The sequence below is a fragment of the Furipterus horrens genome, unplaced genomic scaffold, assembly GCF_987537825.1.
Source record: "Furipterus horrens unplaced genomic scaffold, mFurHor1.1.pri manual_scaffold_5, whole genome shotgun sequence".
Taxonomy (NCBI): Eukaryota; Metazoa; Chordata; class Mammalia; order Chiroptera; family Furipteridae; genus Furipterus; species Furipterus horrens.
In genome coordinates this window covers 179,654,456-179,672,737 of record NW_028327175.1, presented here as the reverse complement: position 1 = coordinate 179,672,737, position 18,282 = coordinate 179,654,456, and the positions used below count along the sequence as shown (strand labels likewise).

The window sequence follows — 18,282 nt, the reverse complement described above, 5'->3', positions numbered from 1 at the left end:
ATTTGAAACAATAATGACAGAAAATTTCCCCAACTTGGTGAAGAAAAAAAATCACACAAGTCAAGGAAGCACAGAGGGTCCCAATCAAAATGAACCCAAAGAGACCCACTGAAAGACACATTACAATCAAAATGGCAAAACTTAAAGACAAGAGAGAATCTAAAGGCAGCAAGGGAAAAACAGCTAGAAGCATTCAAGGGGGCTCCGATAAGACTATCAGCTGATTTTGCAACATAAACACTACAAGACAGAAGGGACTGGCATGAAATATTCCAAGTAATGAAAACCAAGGACCTGAATCCAATACTACTCTATCCAGCAAGGCTCCCATTTAAAATGAAAGGCGAAATAAAGAGCTTCACAGACCAAAAAAAAAAAAAAAAAAAAAAAAAAGGCTGAAGGAGTACAACTCCATCTAGCCAGCACTGCAAGAGATGCTAAAGAGACTGCTTTAAGAAGAAAAGAAATAGGAAGAGAGGGAGAAGAGCGCAAGTACCAAGGGGAAAAAATAGCAATGAGTAAGTATCTATTATAAAAACCTTAAATGTAAATGGATTAAATGCTCCAATCCAAAGACATGGGGTAGCTAAATAGATAAGAAAACATGAACCATATATATGCTGTCTCCAAGAGACCCACCTCAGAACAGGCTGAAAGTGAAAGGAAAGGAAAAAGCATTCCAAGCAAATGAACATGGAAAAAAAGGTGGGGTAGCAATACTTATATCAGACAAAATACACTTGAAAACAAAGATACTAAAGAGAGTATCCAAAAAGAGGATATAACTCTTGTAAACATATATGCTCCCAATATAGGAGCACCTAAATACATATATAAAATCTTGGAGGACCTTTAAGAAAGAGATAGACAGCAATACAGTCACAGTAGGGGATTTTAACACCCCAAGAAAGCAATGGATAGATCTTCCAAACAATCAGTAAGAATACTGAGTCATTGAACAACACTCCAGATCAACTGGACTTAATTGTTATTTACAGAACATTCCATCACAAAGAAGAAAATATACATTCACCTCAAATGCACATGGATAATTTTCAAGACAGATCACACGGTAGGACATAAAACAAGCCTCAACAAATTCAAGAAAAGTGAAATCAAATCAAGCATCTTCTTGGATCACAATGGCTTGAAACTAGAAACCAACCTCAAGAAAAAAAACTCAAAAACACTCAACTACATGGAGGCTGAATAACATATTATTAAATAATGAATGGGCTAATGATGGGATCAAGGAAGAAATCAAAAGTGTCTTGAAACAAATGAAAATGAACACATAACTCAAAACCTACAGGACACAGCAAAGGCATCCTGGAAGGGAAGTCCATAGTAATACAGGCCTATCTAAAGAATACAGAAAAATCTCAAATAAACAACCTAACCCTACATCTAAAAGAACTAGAGGAACAACAGCAAAACACAGGTGAGAAGAAGGAAGAACATAATCAAGATCAGAGCAGAATTAAATGACACAGAGACTGAAAAAATACTTTCAAATGATCAACGTATCCAGGAGCTGATTATTTAAAAAGATAAAATCAACGAACTGTTGTCCATACTTATAAAGAAAGAAAAGAGAGATGACCCAAATTTAAAAATCAGGAACAAAAGAGGAGAAGTAACAACTGATAATACAGAAACACAAAGGATTGCAAAAAATTACTATGAACAACTATATGACAAGAAACTGGAAAACTGGGGTGAACAGGATAAATTTCTAGACACATATAATCTTCCAAAATTGAATCAGGAAGAAGCAGAAAATCTAAAGAAACCAGTAACAACTAATAAAATTGAAGCAGTAATCAAAAAACTCCTCGCACACAAAAGTCATGGACTAGATGGCTTCACAGGCAAATTTACCAAATATTCAAAGAAGAACTAACACCTATCCTTCTCAAACTATCCAAAAATGGAAGATTCTCAAACTCTTTTTATGAGGCCAGTATTACCCTAATACTAAAACCAGGTAAAAGACACAACAAAGAAACAAAATTGCAGGCCAATATCTCCGAAGAACATAGATACTAAAATCCTCAACAAAAGATAAGCAATCCAGATCAAGAAAGATCATGCAACATGATCAAGTGGGATTTACTCCAAGGATGCAAGAATGGTTCAATATTCACAAATCAATAAATGTAATACATCTCATAAACAAAATAAAGGACAAAATTCACATAATCATATAAATAGATTCTGAAAAAAAGTTCATAAAATCCACCAACTATTTATGATAAAAACACTCAGCAAAGTGGGAATAGAGGTGGCATACCTCAACATATTCAATGGACTAAAACTGAAAACGTTTCCCTTAAGATCATGAATAAGATAAGAGTGTCTGCTTTTACCACTCTTACTCAACATAGTACAGTAAGTTGTAGCCACAGCAATCAAACAGAAAAAAGAAATAAAAGGCATCCGAATTGGAAAGGAGGAAGTAAACTGTCATTATTTGCAGATGACATGGTAGTGTGCATAGAAAACCCTATGGACTCCACCAAAAACTTACTTGACCGAATAAGTGTATTTGTCAAAGTAGCAGGATACAAAGTGAATATTCACAAATCTCAATGGCATTTTGTATACCAACAATGAACTATCAGAAAGAGAAACTGGCGGAAAAAATCCCATTTACTACAGTAACAACAACAAAAATATAAAATTAAATTTAACCAAGGAGGAGAGAAGACCTGTACTCAGACCTGTACTCAGAACAGTGAAGAAGGAATACAAATAAATGGAAGCATATGCTGTGTTCATGGATTGGAAGAATTAACATCATTAAAATATCAATACTACCCAAAGCAATCTATAGATTTAATGCAATTCCTATTAAAATACCAATGGCATATTTCACAGATCTAGAACAAATATTTCAAAAATTTATATGAAACCCAAAAAGGCCCAAATAGCTTCAGCAATCTTGAAAAAGAAGAGTAAAGTTGGAGGGACCACAATACCTCACATAAAACTATACTACAAGGCCAGTGTAATCAAAACAGTCTGGTACTGGCACAAGAGCAGATAATTAGATCAGAAACAGAATAGACAGCCCAGAAATAAACCCATGTGTCTATGGTCAATTAATATTTGACAAAGCATACAATGGATTAAAAATAGTCTTTCTTCAATAGTTTTGGAAGAACTGGAATGGTACATGCAAAAAAATGCAACTAGACCACCAACTTACACCATACATTAGAATAAACTCAAAATGGATAAGACTAAATATAAGTTGTGATACCATAAAAATCCTAGCAGAAAACATAGGCAGTAAAATCTCAGATACCTAGGAATAAACTTAACCCAGGAGGTACAAGACCTGTACTATACTCTGGCAACCATTAATTTAGTCTTTGGTTCTGTGAATCTGTTTTTGTCTTGTTTTTGTTTTGTTTTGTTTGTTTTTCTATTCTACATATAAGTGAAAACATATGGTATTTGTCTTTCTCTGTCCAACATATTTCAATGAGCATAATATCCTCCAGGTCCACCCATGTTGTCACAAATGGCAAGATTTCATTCATTTTTATTGCTGAGTACCAATCTGTACATATGTACCACATCTTCTTCAGCCATTCATCTATCAATGGACACCTAGGTTGCTTCCATATTTGGCTATTGTAATTAATGCTGTAATAAACATAGGGGTGTATACATCTTTTTGAATTACTGGGTTTTCATTTTTTGTTTTTTTTGTTTTTTGGTTTTTTTTTTTTGTTTTTTGATAAATACCCATAAGTGGAACTGCTAAATCATTTAGTAGACCTAGTTTTAGTTTTTCGAGGAATCTCCATACTGTTTTCCATAGTGGCTGCACACTTCACATTCTCATCAACAGTGCTCACAGATTCCCTTTTCTCCATGTCCTTGCCAACACATGTTATTTGTTGACTTTTTGGTAATAACCTTTCTGATTATTGTGAAGTACTATCTTAGTGTGGTTTTTATTTGCATTTCCCAACTGTTTAGTAATGCTGAGAATTTTTTCATATCTCTGTTGGCAGTCTGTATGTCTTCTCTGGAGAAATGTTTCTTCATGTTCTCTGCCCATTCTTTGACTGAATGGTTTTTGTTTTGTTAAGTTCTATGAGTTCCTTATATATTTTGGATACCAGCTCCTTACCTGATGTATCATTTGCAAATACATTTTCCTACTTTAGAGGTTGTCTTTTTTTATTATTGTTTATGTTGTTACAGTTGTTTCAATTTTCCCCCTTTGCTCCTCTCCACCCAGCTTGCCTCCCACTTACATAGGCTTGTTGCTATAGTAAATGGGATATGTTTCTGATATTTCATTGTTCATGTACATAAATATCTTCAATTTCTGAATATTGACTTTGTATCTTGATATTTTGCCAAATTCACTTATCTGAGTAGTTTTTTGGTGGAGACTGGGGTTTTCTATGTATACTATCATGTCATGTGTAAATAATGAGTTTTACTTCCTCCTTTTCAATGTGGATGCCTTTTAATTCTTTATCTTGTCTGATCACTGTGGCTAGAACTTCCAATACTATGTTGAATAAAAGTGGTGAAAGCTGACATCCTTGTCTTGTTCCTCATCTTAAGGGGAAAGCTTTTAGTTTTTGCCCATTGAGTATGATGTTAGACCAGAACAGACACTTAGATCAATGGAACAGAATAGAGAACCCAGAAATTATCCAATGTCTCTATGGTCAATTAATACAGTAGTCCCTCTCTATATTGTGGTTCACTTATTGCAGCCTCACTATATCACAGGATTTTTAAAAATATTATATTTAATTACGTATCGCAGATTTTTTGCTATATCGCAGGATTCTGCAGAACTGTATACATATGTTGTTAAAAGTTACATAGATTTAAGAGTGTAGAATAAATGTAAGGTTCCTACTTTGTGGGGGGATCTAGAATGTAATATCCGCAATAAATGAGGGAATACTGTTTTTGACAAGGGGGGTAGGAGCATAAAACACAGGAAAAATAGCTTCTTCAATAAATGGCATTGGGAGATCTGGACAGGTACATGCAAAAAAATGAAACTAGACCACCAACTTACACCATACGCCAGAATAAACTCAAAATGGATAAAAGATTTAAAAATAAGCCCTGACACCATAAAAATCCTAGAAGAAAATATAGGCAGTAAAATTTCAGATACCCCACGTGGCAATATATTTGCCAATATATCTTCTAGTGAAAGGGAAATAAAGGAAAGATTAAGCCATCAAATTAAAAAGCTTCTGCACAGCTAAAGAAAACATCAGCAAAATGAAAAGGGAGCCAAAATTAAAAATGTAACTACCTTTTGACCCAGCAATTCCACTGCTGGGATATACCCGAAGAATCCTGAAACACCAATTCAAAAGAACCTATGCACCCCTATAGCAGCACTATTTACAATAGCCAAGTGCTGGAAACAGCCTAAGTGCCCATCTATAGATGAGTGGGTCAAAAACTGTCTACATTTACACAATGGAATACTATCAGCAGAAAGAAAAAAGCAACTCCTACCTTTCATGGCAGCATGGATGGAACTGGAGAGTATTATGCTAAGTGAAATAAGCCAGGTGTCGAAAGACAAATACCATATGATCTCACCTATAAGAGGAACCTAATTTACAAAATAAACGGAAAACAGAACTGGAGGCATGGAAACAAGGAACAGACTGACAGTAACCAGAGGGGATGGGAGAGGGGATAAGAGGGGAAAGAAGGGGAAGAGTCTAGTCAATGAACAGGTATGAATGACCGATGGATGAGGACAACAGGGTGGGGTATGACACAACTGTAATAGTACAACAATAAAATAAATTCTGCAGCACACCAAAAAGTATATTTTCTTGTGAATCTGACAAAATATAGGTATAATTTTGATACACTGGCACTGGATGGCTATAGGTTATGCTACAGGTTGTCTTTTCTTTTTTTTGCCAATCAGGGAAAACAGATCTGTGCCCCTGACTAAATAGTTAAGTATTGCATGTTTTAAAAATTCTTGCAGTGCCCTGCCAGTATGGCTCAGTTGGTTGGGTATCATCCCAGAAACATAAAGTTTGCTGGTTTGACTCCTGGTTGGGGCACACACTTAGGTCAGGTTTGGTCCCTGCTCAGGGAGCATACAGAAGGCAAGCAATCAATGTTTCTCTCCCTCTTTTTCTCCTTCCCTTCCTCTCTCTCTAAAATCAAAATAAATACAAATTCTTACAGAACTCTAATTGAAAATCACTGTTCTATCTCAAGGGTAGGAAGCATCTGTTTAAGTATGTCTGCTACAATGAAGATAAGAATTTTATGTGTCCTGGCCTAAAAGTGGCCTCAAACACAGGTTCATTTTATAAATACTACAAGAAAGAACTACACTCTCAAAAACAAAGTTATCATTTACGCAGTCCTGCCCTCCTCTCCCAGCCCCATTTAACTGGTTCATGCCTAACAACTCCACATTGTATGAACTTCCTTACTTACAGAAGGGGTACATTGTGCAACAAAATTTCAAACAGGAAGTTTGATGAGCACACACCACTCCTGAGATTTTCCTTTGATCCCAGTTACCTGTGTAGGAACTGCTTTGAAAATGAAAGAGGCCCAGATTTTCCTGGACCTGCTTTATAGCAAAAAGCTGTGAGGCTTTTCCAGACCCCTGTTCCTAAAAGTGTTAGTATGGGACTAAAATTGCTTTTTAGGAAAATTTCAACCCTACCTATGGGAGAGCTCTATGTTAGTGATCATGTTTGTTTTCCTCATCATTTTATGCCAGCACCTAGAACTCAATGCCTGGCACTAAGAACCCACAATACAAACATGTGCAAAAATGAAGAAAGGAAAAAGGCAGAGTTTTTATTAGATCTTAATTTTCACCCATCGGTAAAAGTTATTTCAAAGCATACATTTGTGCCTTTGGCCAGTAATCAAATAGTAACAGATACCACAAGGACTATCCTTACCCAATAACCCAAGATCACCAGGGTTCAAAAACATTTAACAAGAATCAGTTTACTGACTCACTGCAATGAGAGAGCTGCTCCACCTCTCCTTGCAAACATTATCCCCAAGTCTTACAACAACCCTAAAGTTGTTTTATTGCTCCAATTTTACTCATCAGGATACCTATACCCTATGCCCCGACCAAGCCCATAAAATGTTTCTTTAGATACTGTCCATCTAGTGGTTCACAAAAAATTTAACTATAGGAGAAAACTTTGTGTCAAATAAAATCTTAATAAAACCCTGAACAGACATATATCTGAGGCACAGGACAATGCTCTCCTTGATCTGTCCTAAGCCGCTGGGGCCAAGGCAATGAGTGCGGCTGTATGCTTTTTAATGTTTAATTCTATTAAACCAGACAGGCCTTCTGGGTGTGCACATCACTTTTCTCAATGCTCACTTTTTTTTTTTTTGCCTTTTTTATTGTTCTTTTACTGTTGTCCCAAGTTTTCCCCATTGCTCTCCCCTGCCCAACTGCCCCCACCCCCGCTTCCACAGTGAATGCCCACCCTGTTGTTCATGTCCATGGGTCATTCATACATGTTCCTTGACTTTCAAAAGGTGGGAGGACAGAACCTCCGTTCATATTCAGATAGGAATGAGCCACCACTGCATGGTTCTATAGCTCCAGCATTCACAGCTGGAGGAACAGCATAAGAAAATAAATGGGGGTTGGAACAGGAGGGAGAATTTGGGGAAAGGCATTTATATGAGGTGGCCTAAGCCTGTGGCTTGAGTGACTGGTCTGGGGGCAGGTCAAGTCAGGAATGAACCGAGAAGCACTTTTCTTTCTATGCAAAATTAAGTGGATGAATGCTATGATTAGATAACAAATAGGCCTAAGAACAGATTGTTTTAAAGGATTTGGCAAATTCTAATTTAATTTTAAAAATAGGTTGATATAAATGAAAATATCTGTATAGTTTGTGAATTAAAATGGCACATAATGTGACTATTTATTTCTGAGTACTTGGGAGGCCTGAAACAGCAGGACAAATTTTTTCCACGTTGCTCAGGCCTTCCTGTCAGGAACTGTGTCAGGTCAAGTGACACAGGTGTAGGAAGAAGGTCATCCCTTGCAAGGAACCTCCATGGACGTACCTGCATGGTCAAGAGGTTGGTCAGAGCCTACGTGTAGGTTGAGTGATGAGCAGTACATGGGAGCAAGCTCATTGCATGTGACACATTGTCTGCTGGCTCCTGGGTTACCCCTAGTATTTACTCAAGTGATTACACCAGAGGTGCATCAGATTCAGCCACTCAGCTCTCCCTTTCCTGCCACTTTCCAGCTAGAGGTGGCCTTGTGATCCAGTCCTGGTCAGTGAGATGTAAGCATAAGTCAGGCAGGTCAGTGGGGCTTCTGGGAAAGCTTTGGCCTTCCTCTTGAAAAGTGTCACTCTCAACGGCCACAACCCTCCATCCTGCATCATTCTCATTCCTGCCAGGGTCACAGCCATCGTGCCTGCAGGCCCAGTTCCCACCTTGAGACTATAAGGTGCTAAGCATGAAGTTGACAGTGTGCTAAGGAAGGTGGCACACAGAGAGCAGAAAGTACCTGGGTCCCTGGCAACCCCTGCTAGCAACTGCATCAGCCTTGAACCATCTACCTCCAGATATCTTGTCACTGGAACCATATAAATCCATAATTATTTAAGTCACCAGAGTTGGATATTTATTACTATCAGTCAAATGCACTCCTAATTGAGGTGACAGATTCTCTGGTGACTCCCTGAGGTTTCTTTTACCTGAAAGTAAATGATTTCTACTGGAAGAAATAGGGTTTCCCTCTATTAGTCACTGCCCCCAACATCCACTGAGAATTTGCTTCACTAGAAAACAGAACTGCCACACAGTTCACACTGTATGGTCCCAGAGAAGACTTAGGACCTGGATCAACAAGCTCATGTCTTCAAAAGAACAGTATAACACATGCAAGGATTATGAATACAAATATACCCCAAGCTATGAAAATAACATATTTCAGTGGCACTCTACCTTAGAAATGCTACTTGAATGACTCATGGAATGTCCCAAAGTCTTCTCATTCTGCAAGAAAACCAAACAGGTGATTAAAATGTACAAAGAACAAGGAACTGATCATAACAATCTTACTGACAAATCATTCCCTCAACTAGAATTTACTGAACACAAACGACTGGGTCAGCTAACAGACACTACAGAATTCAGCAAATGAATAAAACAATAGTCTCTGCCCTAAAGGAACTTAAGTTAACAAGAAAAGAACATGAATTTGGAATTAGAGGGCACTAAATGTATTATGACACATTCAAATGGAGGTTCAGAGGCAAGAAACTGCATGTTTGTCATACGTGGTGTGGACCATTATATGAGGATTCTATGTACCTTCCAGATGGTCAAATAAATAAAAGATTCTGCCCATTCCAACAATGCTGCAGACAAAGATGCCAGTCACAGCCTCCCTGAGGGATAGTCACCCAGGTCTGCAGGCCTCTCTACATCCTTGCTTATAGGGTGCTAGGTTCCAGCAGTGCCCTGCTCCTCCCTATTGTGCATTGTTGAATCTTAACATCCTGACAGGCACTCAGTAAGTAACTAAGTCAAGCCTGTCTCTATCAGAAGCATGTTTTATATAAAAAAAAAAGAAGCTTGTGCATAGCAACCAACAGACACAGAAAGTAAAAATATGTAGGAGTGAAGAGACCAATTGAAACATACAGCACTGAATAATCAAGGCCATACTTAATGCAATGAAAGCAGATAGAAAGAGACCATTTGAAAAGGAGGACTGACATAATCTAGTCAGGGGTCTAAGCCATACTCTGGTTTCTAGCTATGTATTTACAAGACCAGGATTATAAGAAGAGCAAGAGATAGAGCGGAACTCGCCATGGGCAGTTTGCTTGACATGCTTGTGGGAAACCCAAAATATATTAACAGTGTGCAGTGTGCACCATGACACCTGAACACTCAGGAACAGAATCAGTTTTACAGGGAAAACCTGCAAAATCAGTCATTTATGTCATTAGGCGCTATAAACAAATGACAAAACCCATTATTAATACAGACTTTAAAAATTTTTTTAAAAACAGCAATGGAAGATTCCTAATTTTTATTTTATTTTTTTTAATTTTTATTTTTATTGTTTTTCTGTTACAATTGTCCCACTTTTCCCCTCATTGCTACCCTCCATCCAGTCCACCCCTTCTCTCACGGTCCATCCTGACCCTGTTGTCCATGACATGGGTTATTTATATTAGTTCCTTTACTAAACCCCTCCCATACTTAGACCCTTCCCACCCTCCACCCTCCCCCCCTGATGACTGTTACACTGTTTCTTGTTCAATTTTGTTCATTTATTTGTGTTGTTCATTAGTTTACTGTATAAGGTGATAGCATATGGTATTTTTCTTTCTTTGCCTGGCTTATTTCACTAAGCATAATTCTCTCTAGTTCCATCCATGTTGTCGCAAATGGCAGGAGTTCCTTCTTTCTTTCTGCTGCATAGTATTCCATTGTGTAAATGTACCACAGTTTTTTGATCTACTCATCTACAGATGGGCACTTAGGCTGTTTCCAGCACTTAGCTATTGTAAACAGTGCTGCTTTGAACATAGGGGTGCATAAGTTCTTTTGAATTAGGGTTTCAGGATTCTTCGGGTATAATCCTAGTAGTGGAATTGCTGGTTCAAAAGGCAGTTCCATTTTTTTTTTTTTTTTGAGGAAATTCCATATTGTTTTTCATAATGGCTGCACCAGTCTGCATTCCCACCAACAGTGCACTAGTGTACCCATTTCTCCACACCCTCTCCAGAACTTGTTGTTTGTTAATTTGTTGATGATGGCCATTCTGACTGGTGTGAGGTGGTATCTCATTGTGATTTTTATTAGCATCTCTCTGATGGCTAATGAGGTTGAGCATTCTTTCATATGCCTCTGGACCTTCTGTATATCCTCCTTGGAGAAGTGTTTGTTCAGGTCCTTTGCATATTTTTTAATTGGGCTGTTGGTCTTCTTTGTGTTGAGATACGTAAGTTCTTTCTATATTTTGGATATCAAACCCTTGACTGATGTATCATTGACAAGTATGTTTCCCATATGGTTGGTCCCTTTTTCATCTTGCTGAAGTTTTCTTCTGTTGAGCAGAAACTCTTTAGTTTGATGTAGTCCCATTTGTTTATTTTTTCCTTTATTTCCCTTGCCTTAGGAGATGTATCAGTGAAAATACTGTTACGTGGGATATTTGAAATTTTCCTGCCTATGTTTTCCTCTAGAATTTTTATGGTGTCACGTCTTACATTTAAGTCTTTGATCAATCTTGAGTTTATTCTGGTGTGTGGAGTAAGTTGGTGGTCTAGTTTAATTTTTTTTGCACGTCCCTGTCCAGTCCTCCCAGCACCATTTGTTGAAGAGGCTCTTCTCATTTCATTTTATGTTGCTTTCCCCTTTGTCAAATATTAGTTGACCATAGAGGCTTGGGTTTATTTCTGGGCTCTTTATTCTGTTCCATTGATCTAAATGTCTGTTCTTATGGCAGTACCAGGCTGTTTTGATTATAGTGGCTTTGTAGTATAGTTTGATGTCTGGTATTGTGAGTCCTCCTATTGTGTTCTTCAGTCTCAAGATTGCTGTGGCTATTCCGGCTCTTTTTTGGTTCCATATACATTTTTCAAGTACTTGTTCTAGGTCTGTAAAATACGTTGCTGGTATTTTAATAGAGATTGCATTTAATCTACAAATTGCTTTGGGTAGTATGGACATTTTAATGATGTTGATTCTTCCCATCCATGAACATAGTATATGCTTCCATTTATTTGTATCTTCCTTAATTTATTTCTTCAGGGTTATGTAGTTTCCTGAGTACAGGTCTTTTACCTCTTTGGTTAAATTTATTCCTAGGTACTTTATTTTTTTTGTTGCTATAGTAAATGGAATTACTTATCTAGTTTCTATCTCTGATATTTTATTGTTGCTATATAGAAATGCCTTTGATTTCTGAATATTGTCTTTGTACCCTGCTACTTTGCCAAATTCACTTATTAGGTTAAGTAGTTTTTTGGAGAAGTCTATGGGATTTCTATGTATACTATCATGTCATCAGCAAAAATGACAGTTTTACTTCTTCTTTTCCAATTTGGATGCCTTTTATTTCTTTTTCTTGTGTGATTGCTGTGGCTAGAACTTCCAATACTATGTTGAATAGGAGTGGAGAGAGTAGACATCCTTGTCTTGTTCCTGATCTCAGAGGAAATGCTTTCAGTTTTTGTCCATTGAGTATGATGTTGGCTTTGGGTTTCTCGTATATGGCCTTTATTATGTTGATGTATGCTCCCTCTATTCCCAGTTTGCTGAGTGTTTTCATCATAAATGGGTGTTGTACTTTATCAAACGCATTTTCAACATCTATTTATATGATTATGTGGTTTTTGTCTTTCATTGTTTATGTGGTATATTACATTTATTGATATGTAAATATTAAACCCTCCTTGCAGCCTTGGGATGAATCTCACTTGATCATAATGTATAATCTTTTGAATGTGTTGTAGATCTGGTTTGCCAATATTCTGTTGAGGATTTTAGCATCTATGTTCATCAGTGATATTGGCCTGTAGTTTTCTTTCTTTGTTGTGTCTTGACCTGGTTTTGGAATTAGGGTGATACTGGCTTCATAGAAAGAGTTTGGGATTTTTCCCTCCTCTTGGATTTTTTGGAATAGTTTGAGGAGGGTACGAGTTAGTTCTTCCCTAAATGCTTTGTAAAATTCACCTGTGAAGCCATCCGGTCCAGGGCTTTTGTGTGCAGGGAGATTTTTGATTACTGTTTCAGTTTCCTTCTTTGTTATTGGTCTTTTGAGACTTTCTACTTCTTCTTGATTCAGTTTGGGAAGGTTATATGTTTCTAGAAATTCATCCATTCCTTCCAGGTTGTCAAATTTCTTGCCATACAGTTGTTTGTAGTAATTTCTTAAAATCCTTTGTATTTCTGTGATATCGGTCGTGATATCTCCTTTTTCGTTTCTTATTTTGTTTATTTAGTTACTCTCTTTTTTTCTTGATGAGCCTAGCTAAAGGCTTGTCGATTTTGCTTATCTTTTGGAAGAACCAGCTCCTACTTTTGTTGATCTTTTGAATTGTTTGCTTAGTCTCTATGTCATTTAATTCTGCTCTGATTTTGATGATTTCCTTTCTTAGACTCATTCTGGGCTTTGTTTGTTGTTGTTGTTGTTGTTCTAGTTCTTGTAGCTGTAGGGTTAGATTTTTTATGTGGAATTCTTCTATCCTTTCAGGTAGGCCTATATTGCTATGAACTTTCCTCTCAGGACTGCTTTCACTGTATCCCATAGGTTTGGGGCTGTTGTGTGTTCATTATCATTTGTTTCCAGAAACTTTTTGATTTCTTCCTTGATGTCATTGTCAACCCATTCATTATTTAATAGCATGTTATTCATTCTCCATGAGTTTGAATGTCTTTGAGTTTTTTCCGTGAGGTTGATTTCTAGTTTCAGGGCATTGTAATCTGAGGAGATCCTTGATATAATTTCAGTTTTCTTGAATTTGTTGAGGCTTGTTTTGTCTCCTACCATGTGGTCTATCTTTGAAAATGTCCCGCGTGCATTTGAAAAGAATGCATATTTTGCTCCTCTGGGGTGAAAAGTTCTATATATATATATCAATTAAGTCCATTTTGTCTAGAGTGTTGTTCAATGCCTCAATATCCTCGGTGTTTCTTTGCTTCGAAGATCTGTCCATTGTTGACAATGGGGTATTAAAGTCCCTTACTGTGAGTATGTTGCTGTTGATTACTTTTTGTAGTCTTCCAATATTTTCCTTATACATTTTGGTGCACCTGTTGGGTGCATATATGTTTACGAGGGTTATATCTTCTTGATGGATTGTTCCCTTAAGTATTATGAAATGTCCTTCTTTGTCTCTTTTCATGGCCTTTGCTGTGGAATCTGTTTTGCCTGATATAAGTATTGCTACCTCGGCTTTGTTTCCATGTCCATTTGCTTGCAATACTTTTTTCCATCCCTTCACTTTCAGTCTGTGTAGATCTTTTGTTTTGAGGTGTGTCTCTTGTAGACAGCATATATGTTGGTCATGGTTTCATATCCAATTTGCTACCCTATGTCTTTTGATTGGAGCATTTAATCCATTTACATTTAATGTTATTATTGACAGGTATTTATTCATTTCCCTTTGTTCCTATGTTCCTCTCCCTCTCTCTTTTTCTTCTTTTTCTTAAAACATTCCCTTTAGCATCTCTTGCAAAGCTGGTTTGGTGGAGATGTATTCTTTTAGTCTTCCTTTGTTGGGAAACACCTTATTTCACCTTCCATTTTGAAGGAGAGCCTTGCTGGGTAGAGTAGTCTTGGTTGTATGCCTTTGTTTTTTATTGCTTGAAATATTTTTGACCATTCCCTTCTGGCTTGTAGTGTTTCTGTTGAGAAACCCGTTGATAGCCTATCGGAGCTCCCTTGTATGTTATTTGCTGTTTTTCTCTTCCTACTTTCAGGATTCTCTCTTTGTCTTCGAATATTTCCATTTTAATTATAATGTGCGTTGGAGTAGGCCTTTTTGGATTCATTTTCATTGGAACCCTCTGTGCTTCCTGGACTTGCATGACTTTTTCTCTCATCAAGTTAGGAAAATTTTCTGTCATTACTTTTTCAATCAGGGTTTCTATCCTTTGTTTTTCTTCTTCTCCTTCTTTTATCCCAATGATTCGAATATTGTTTCGTCTCATGTTGTCCTGCAGTTCTCTTAAAGCCTCTTCACTCTGTTTGTCTTTTTTCATTCTGTTGTAGTTTGGGAATTTTTTTCCTACGTTGTCCTCTAACTCACTGATCCGGTCCTCTGCTTCATTTAGCCTGCTTTTGATTGATTCTACTGCGCTCTTAAGTTCAGAAATTGTATTCTTCATTTCTTCCTGGTTCTTGTTGATAGTTTCTATGTCTTTTTTTATGCTGGTGTAGTTTTCAGTAAGCTCCTTATAGCTTCCCTGGAGCTCTTTATAGCTCCCCTGGAGATCGTTATAATTTCCTTTGAGTTTGTCAAGTTCATTGAGCTTCCTCATTACTATTGTTTTGAATTCCATGTCTGATAGCTCGCCCACTTCTATGTCATCTGTTCTTCCTCCTGGGAATTCCTCCTTTCTTTTTGGTGGAGTGTTGTTTCTGTTTGGTGGGGTGTTATTCCGCCTCCCCATTTTGGACATTGGTCTTGTTTCTGCTTCTTAGATTGATCTGCTTTTATTTTCTGCCTTTATGGTGTGAACTTCTTGTATACAGTTGTTGAGCTGCTGTGTCCAGTTGATGCCACTTGGAGGGGACCAGTCTGCTTAAGTGATTTCTCCCGTAGCACTTGGGATACTTCTGTACTGGGACCTACTCTGCTGCTCTCCCAGCTCTTTCTCAAGGGCCAGCACCCAAAACTTATTACAAAGTGCCTCTAGTTCATTTCACTGTCCTTTGTCCTCAGCCAGAGGCGAGTGCCTTCCCTCCTGAAGGCCGGGGGCGGGTTGACCCACTGCATACCGGGGTGGGTGGGTCCAAGGCATATTGGTTGCTCTCCTGTTCCAACAGAGGGGGAGGCTTCTACTTGCCAGTGGGCGGGTTTGTTGTGGGCCTATTGGAGTGGGTGGCGCATTGGTTTCACTCCCATTGGGGCGTGCCCGGGTGGCACCTGGACGCAGTGGCTGGCATGTTGGTTTGGTGCCTATTGAGGTGGGCCAGAGGTTCCTGGGTGTGGTGGCAGTGGTGTGTGCCTGCGTGCGGCATTGGGCGCGCTAGCCTCACGCCCGCTGGGTCAAGCGCCCAGGTAACACCCAAGCACAGTGGCCAGCGTGTTCATTTGGCGCCTGTTGGAGCTGGCGGGGTGCTTATGCGCTAGCCTCACACCTGCTGAGTCATGCCTGGGGAGTTGGTTGTTCACCCCTTGGGGCAGTGCCCGGACACCTGTGCATGGTGGAGGTGGGCATCTGAGCTGCGGCCGTCGGCTGTTCTTGCACCCGCTTGGGTGTGCGTGAGTAGCGCCTGGGCAAGTAGCCGGCGCCTTGGTTTGGCACCCATTGGGGTGGGCCAGGGGTGCCTGTGCATGGTCGCCTGCGTGCCCAGCGGGTTGATTTTGCACCTGTTGGGGCGGGGCCGCAGGCACCTGAGCATGGCGGAGGTGGGCATCTGTGCCTGTCCGCTAGCGTGCCGATTTTATGACTGTTGGGGCGGGCCCAAGGGGCACCTGGACGCAGTGGCCAGCGAGTTGGTTGCACACCTGGGCCAGCAGACTGGGCATCTCCCTGTGCGCGCTCGAGCGACCCAGGGGGAGGGTTGGGGAGTGGGTGAGTGCACTTCTGCACCTGCACTCCTCAAGAATCTCGCCCCACCCCCAACCTCTCCTCCCCTCTCCACAGAATACAAGAGAAAAAGAAGGAAAAACATGTTCTTACATACACAGTAGTACACTGTTTCTTGCCTCTCAGCACCAGGTGCCACCTGGCCCACTCCTGGCTCTGCCAGCGGGCAGAGCCCCGCTCTCCTGATTCCTCTCTGGGGAAGCCTGTGGTCACTAAAAAGTCTTTGTGTACTTCCAGCCGCAGCTCGAGAAGCCAACCCAGTCAGAAATCCCATCTCTTATCCCTTTCTCCTCCGCTATCCTCACGAAACAGGTCGCTCCCAGATGATCTTCTCTGATCCAACAGTGCCAAGGCTCAACTCCTGCCAGTGTCCAGATGTTAACTGAGATGTTCTGTCTGCAATTAGTCCAAACTACAGATGGGTCTTGGGAGCTAGAAAGTGCAGCCTTCCCTCACTTCTCCGCCATCTTCCCTCGCCAGGGCTCCCTCTTATGCGAAATTCCTAATTTTTAAAAAGTACCTCTCTCAATCCAAATTTAACATTACACTCACAGAGCAAAACACTTGAGGCATTCTAATTAAACTTAAAAGCAAAATAAGCATATCACCACTGCTAATATTTAATATATACTTTTTCTGCTACAATAACACTTAAAAATAAAGAGAATTTTATAATACAATGAAAGAGTGACTGTCAGTGGTTAAGGAGGGAAAAGGGACAGCAGGGAAGCAGTGTAGCTATACAAAAGCAATTGAGGGATCCTTGAGTGTGGGCAACCTTTCCTTGTGGTTTAAGGAACTGTAGCCCTGGTCTGAGCATGACGAGCTGCCAGCATCCTGGCCATGCTTGTCTCTAAGTCTCAACATAAGGCTGTGTGTGGAACATGACTGACAACCACGCAGAGGGTTGCCATGGGAATTGAATAAAAGGATGCTCATTATGCTCATTATATTTTAGAACTTGCTCTGCCTTCCTTATCAGTAATGTAACATAAACCATCTGTAGCAAGGAGTATATAAAACCTTGCACCAGGTCAAGATGTTTTATGGACCCTGACACAGATCGGTCACTGCGACCCCTGAATTGGTGTATGTAATTTGTTACTGTCAAACGCCTGAATGCTATTGACAATTTATGAATTTTAGCCTTGTATCTCTCATATGTATTCTCCTCCATAAAAGGTATAAAAGATGAAGGTTTGGCTGCTGGTCTCCACTAGAGAGGCAGTCACCTTCCTTCCCCCAGACATAATAAAGTGTCCTGGGTAAAAGTTTGTTCCTCCATGGTCACGAAGCCTCTGCTGGACAGAGCAACTTCCAGCTGAGCCTAGGGTGTGTGCGGCACCTCCGCCATACTTGAGGTGATGGATCTGTATCTTGACTACATTGGTGTCATAATACTGGTTGTGATACTTTACTATTGCTTTGTAAGATGTTATCATTGGGTTCAAGTATGAAGAGGGAGTTAAAATACCCTGGAATTTATTTATAAAAAATCATGTATTTATTCTTACATGTTTAAACTTCAGTCACTTTAAAACTACTCTCCATTTGATGCAATCCACCCATCAAGATGCTTTTTCCATGGCTCAAAACAGTTTTGTGAACTTGTCAATTTTGTTGTCTTTTAGTGCTTCTGCTGTTTTTTATTTCATCTCTTCCACGTCAGCATAATGTTTCTCTCTGACAACTTTTTTCATCCAGGGAAACAAAAAAGTTGCTGGGGGCGAGGTCAGGTAATGGAGTCATGCCCTTTTTGGTTAAAAACTGCTGAACACTCAGCACAGTGTAGGCATGTGAACTTATAAATCGCACAGTGTGCAATGAGCAAATGTGTTTAAAGAGTCTTCAAAAAAAAGTTAACTGAATGAAGCCCAACACAGCCTCTCACAACAATGCCAGCCAGTACACTGATATAATAAATGGGTTCCTAGGACACTCACCTAGTGGGGGAAGCCT

At 39.3% G+C, this 18,282-nt stretch overlaps 1 protein-coding gene across 6 annotated transcripts in view; it reads right to left on the bottom strand.

Annotated features, from left to right (window-relative positions):
- The window catches only part of MARCHF8 (membrane associated ring-CH-type finger 8), a 135,304-nt gene that overhangs the window by 36,066 nt on the left and 80,956 nt on the right, over positions 1 to 18,282 (bottom strand). For 5 of the 6 annotated variants that reach the window (XM_090278386.1, XM_090278392.1, XM_090278390.1 and 2 more), the window contains exon 3: positions 8,989 to 9,039. The exons of the other annotated variant lie outside the window; for it this stretch is intronic. In XM_090278386.1, coding sequence (XP_090134512.1) covers positions 8,989 to 9,039 — 51 coding nt within the window. The remainder of the gene's footprint in view (positions 1 to 8,988; positions 9,040 to 18,282) is intronic. 6 annotated transcript variants of the gene reach the window in all.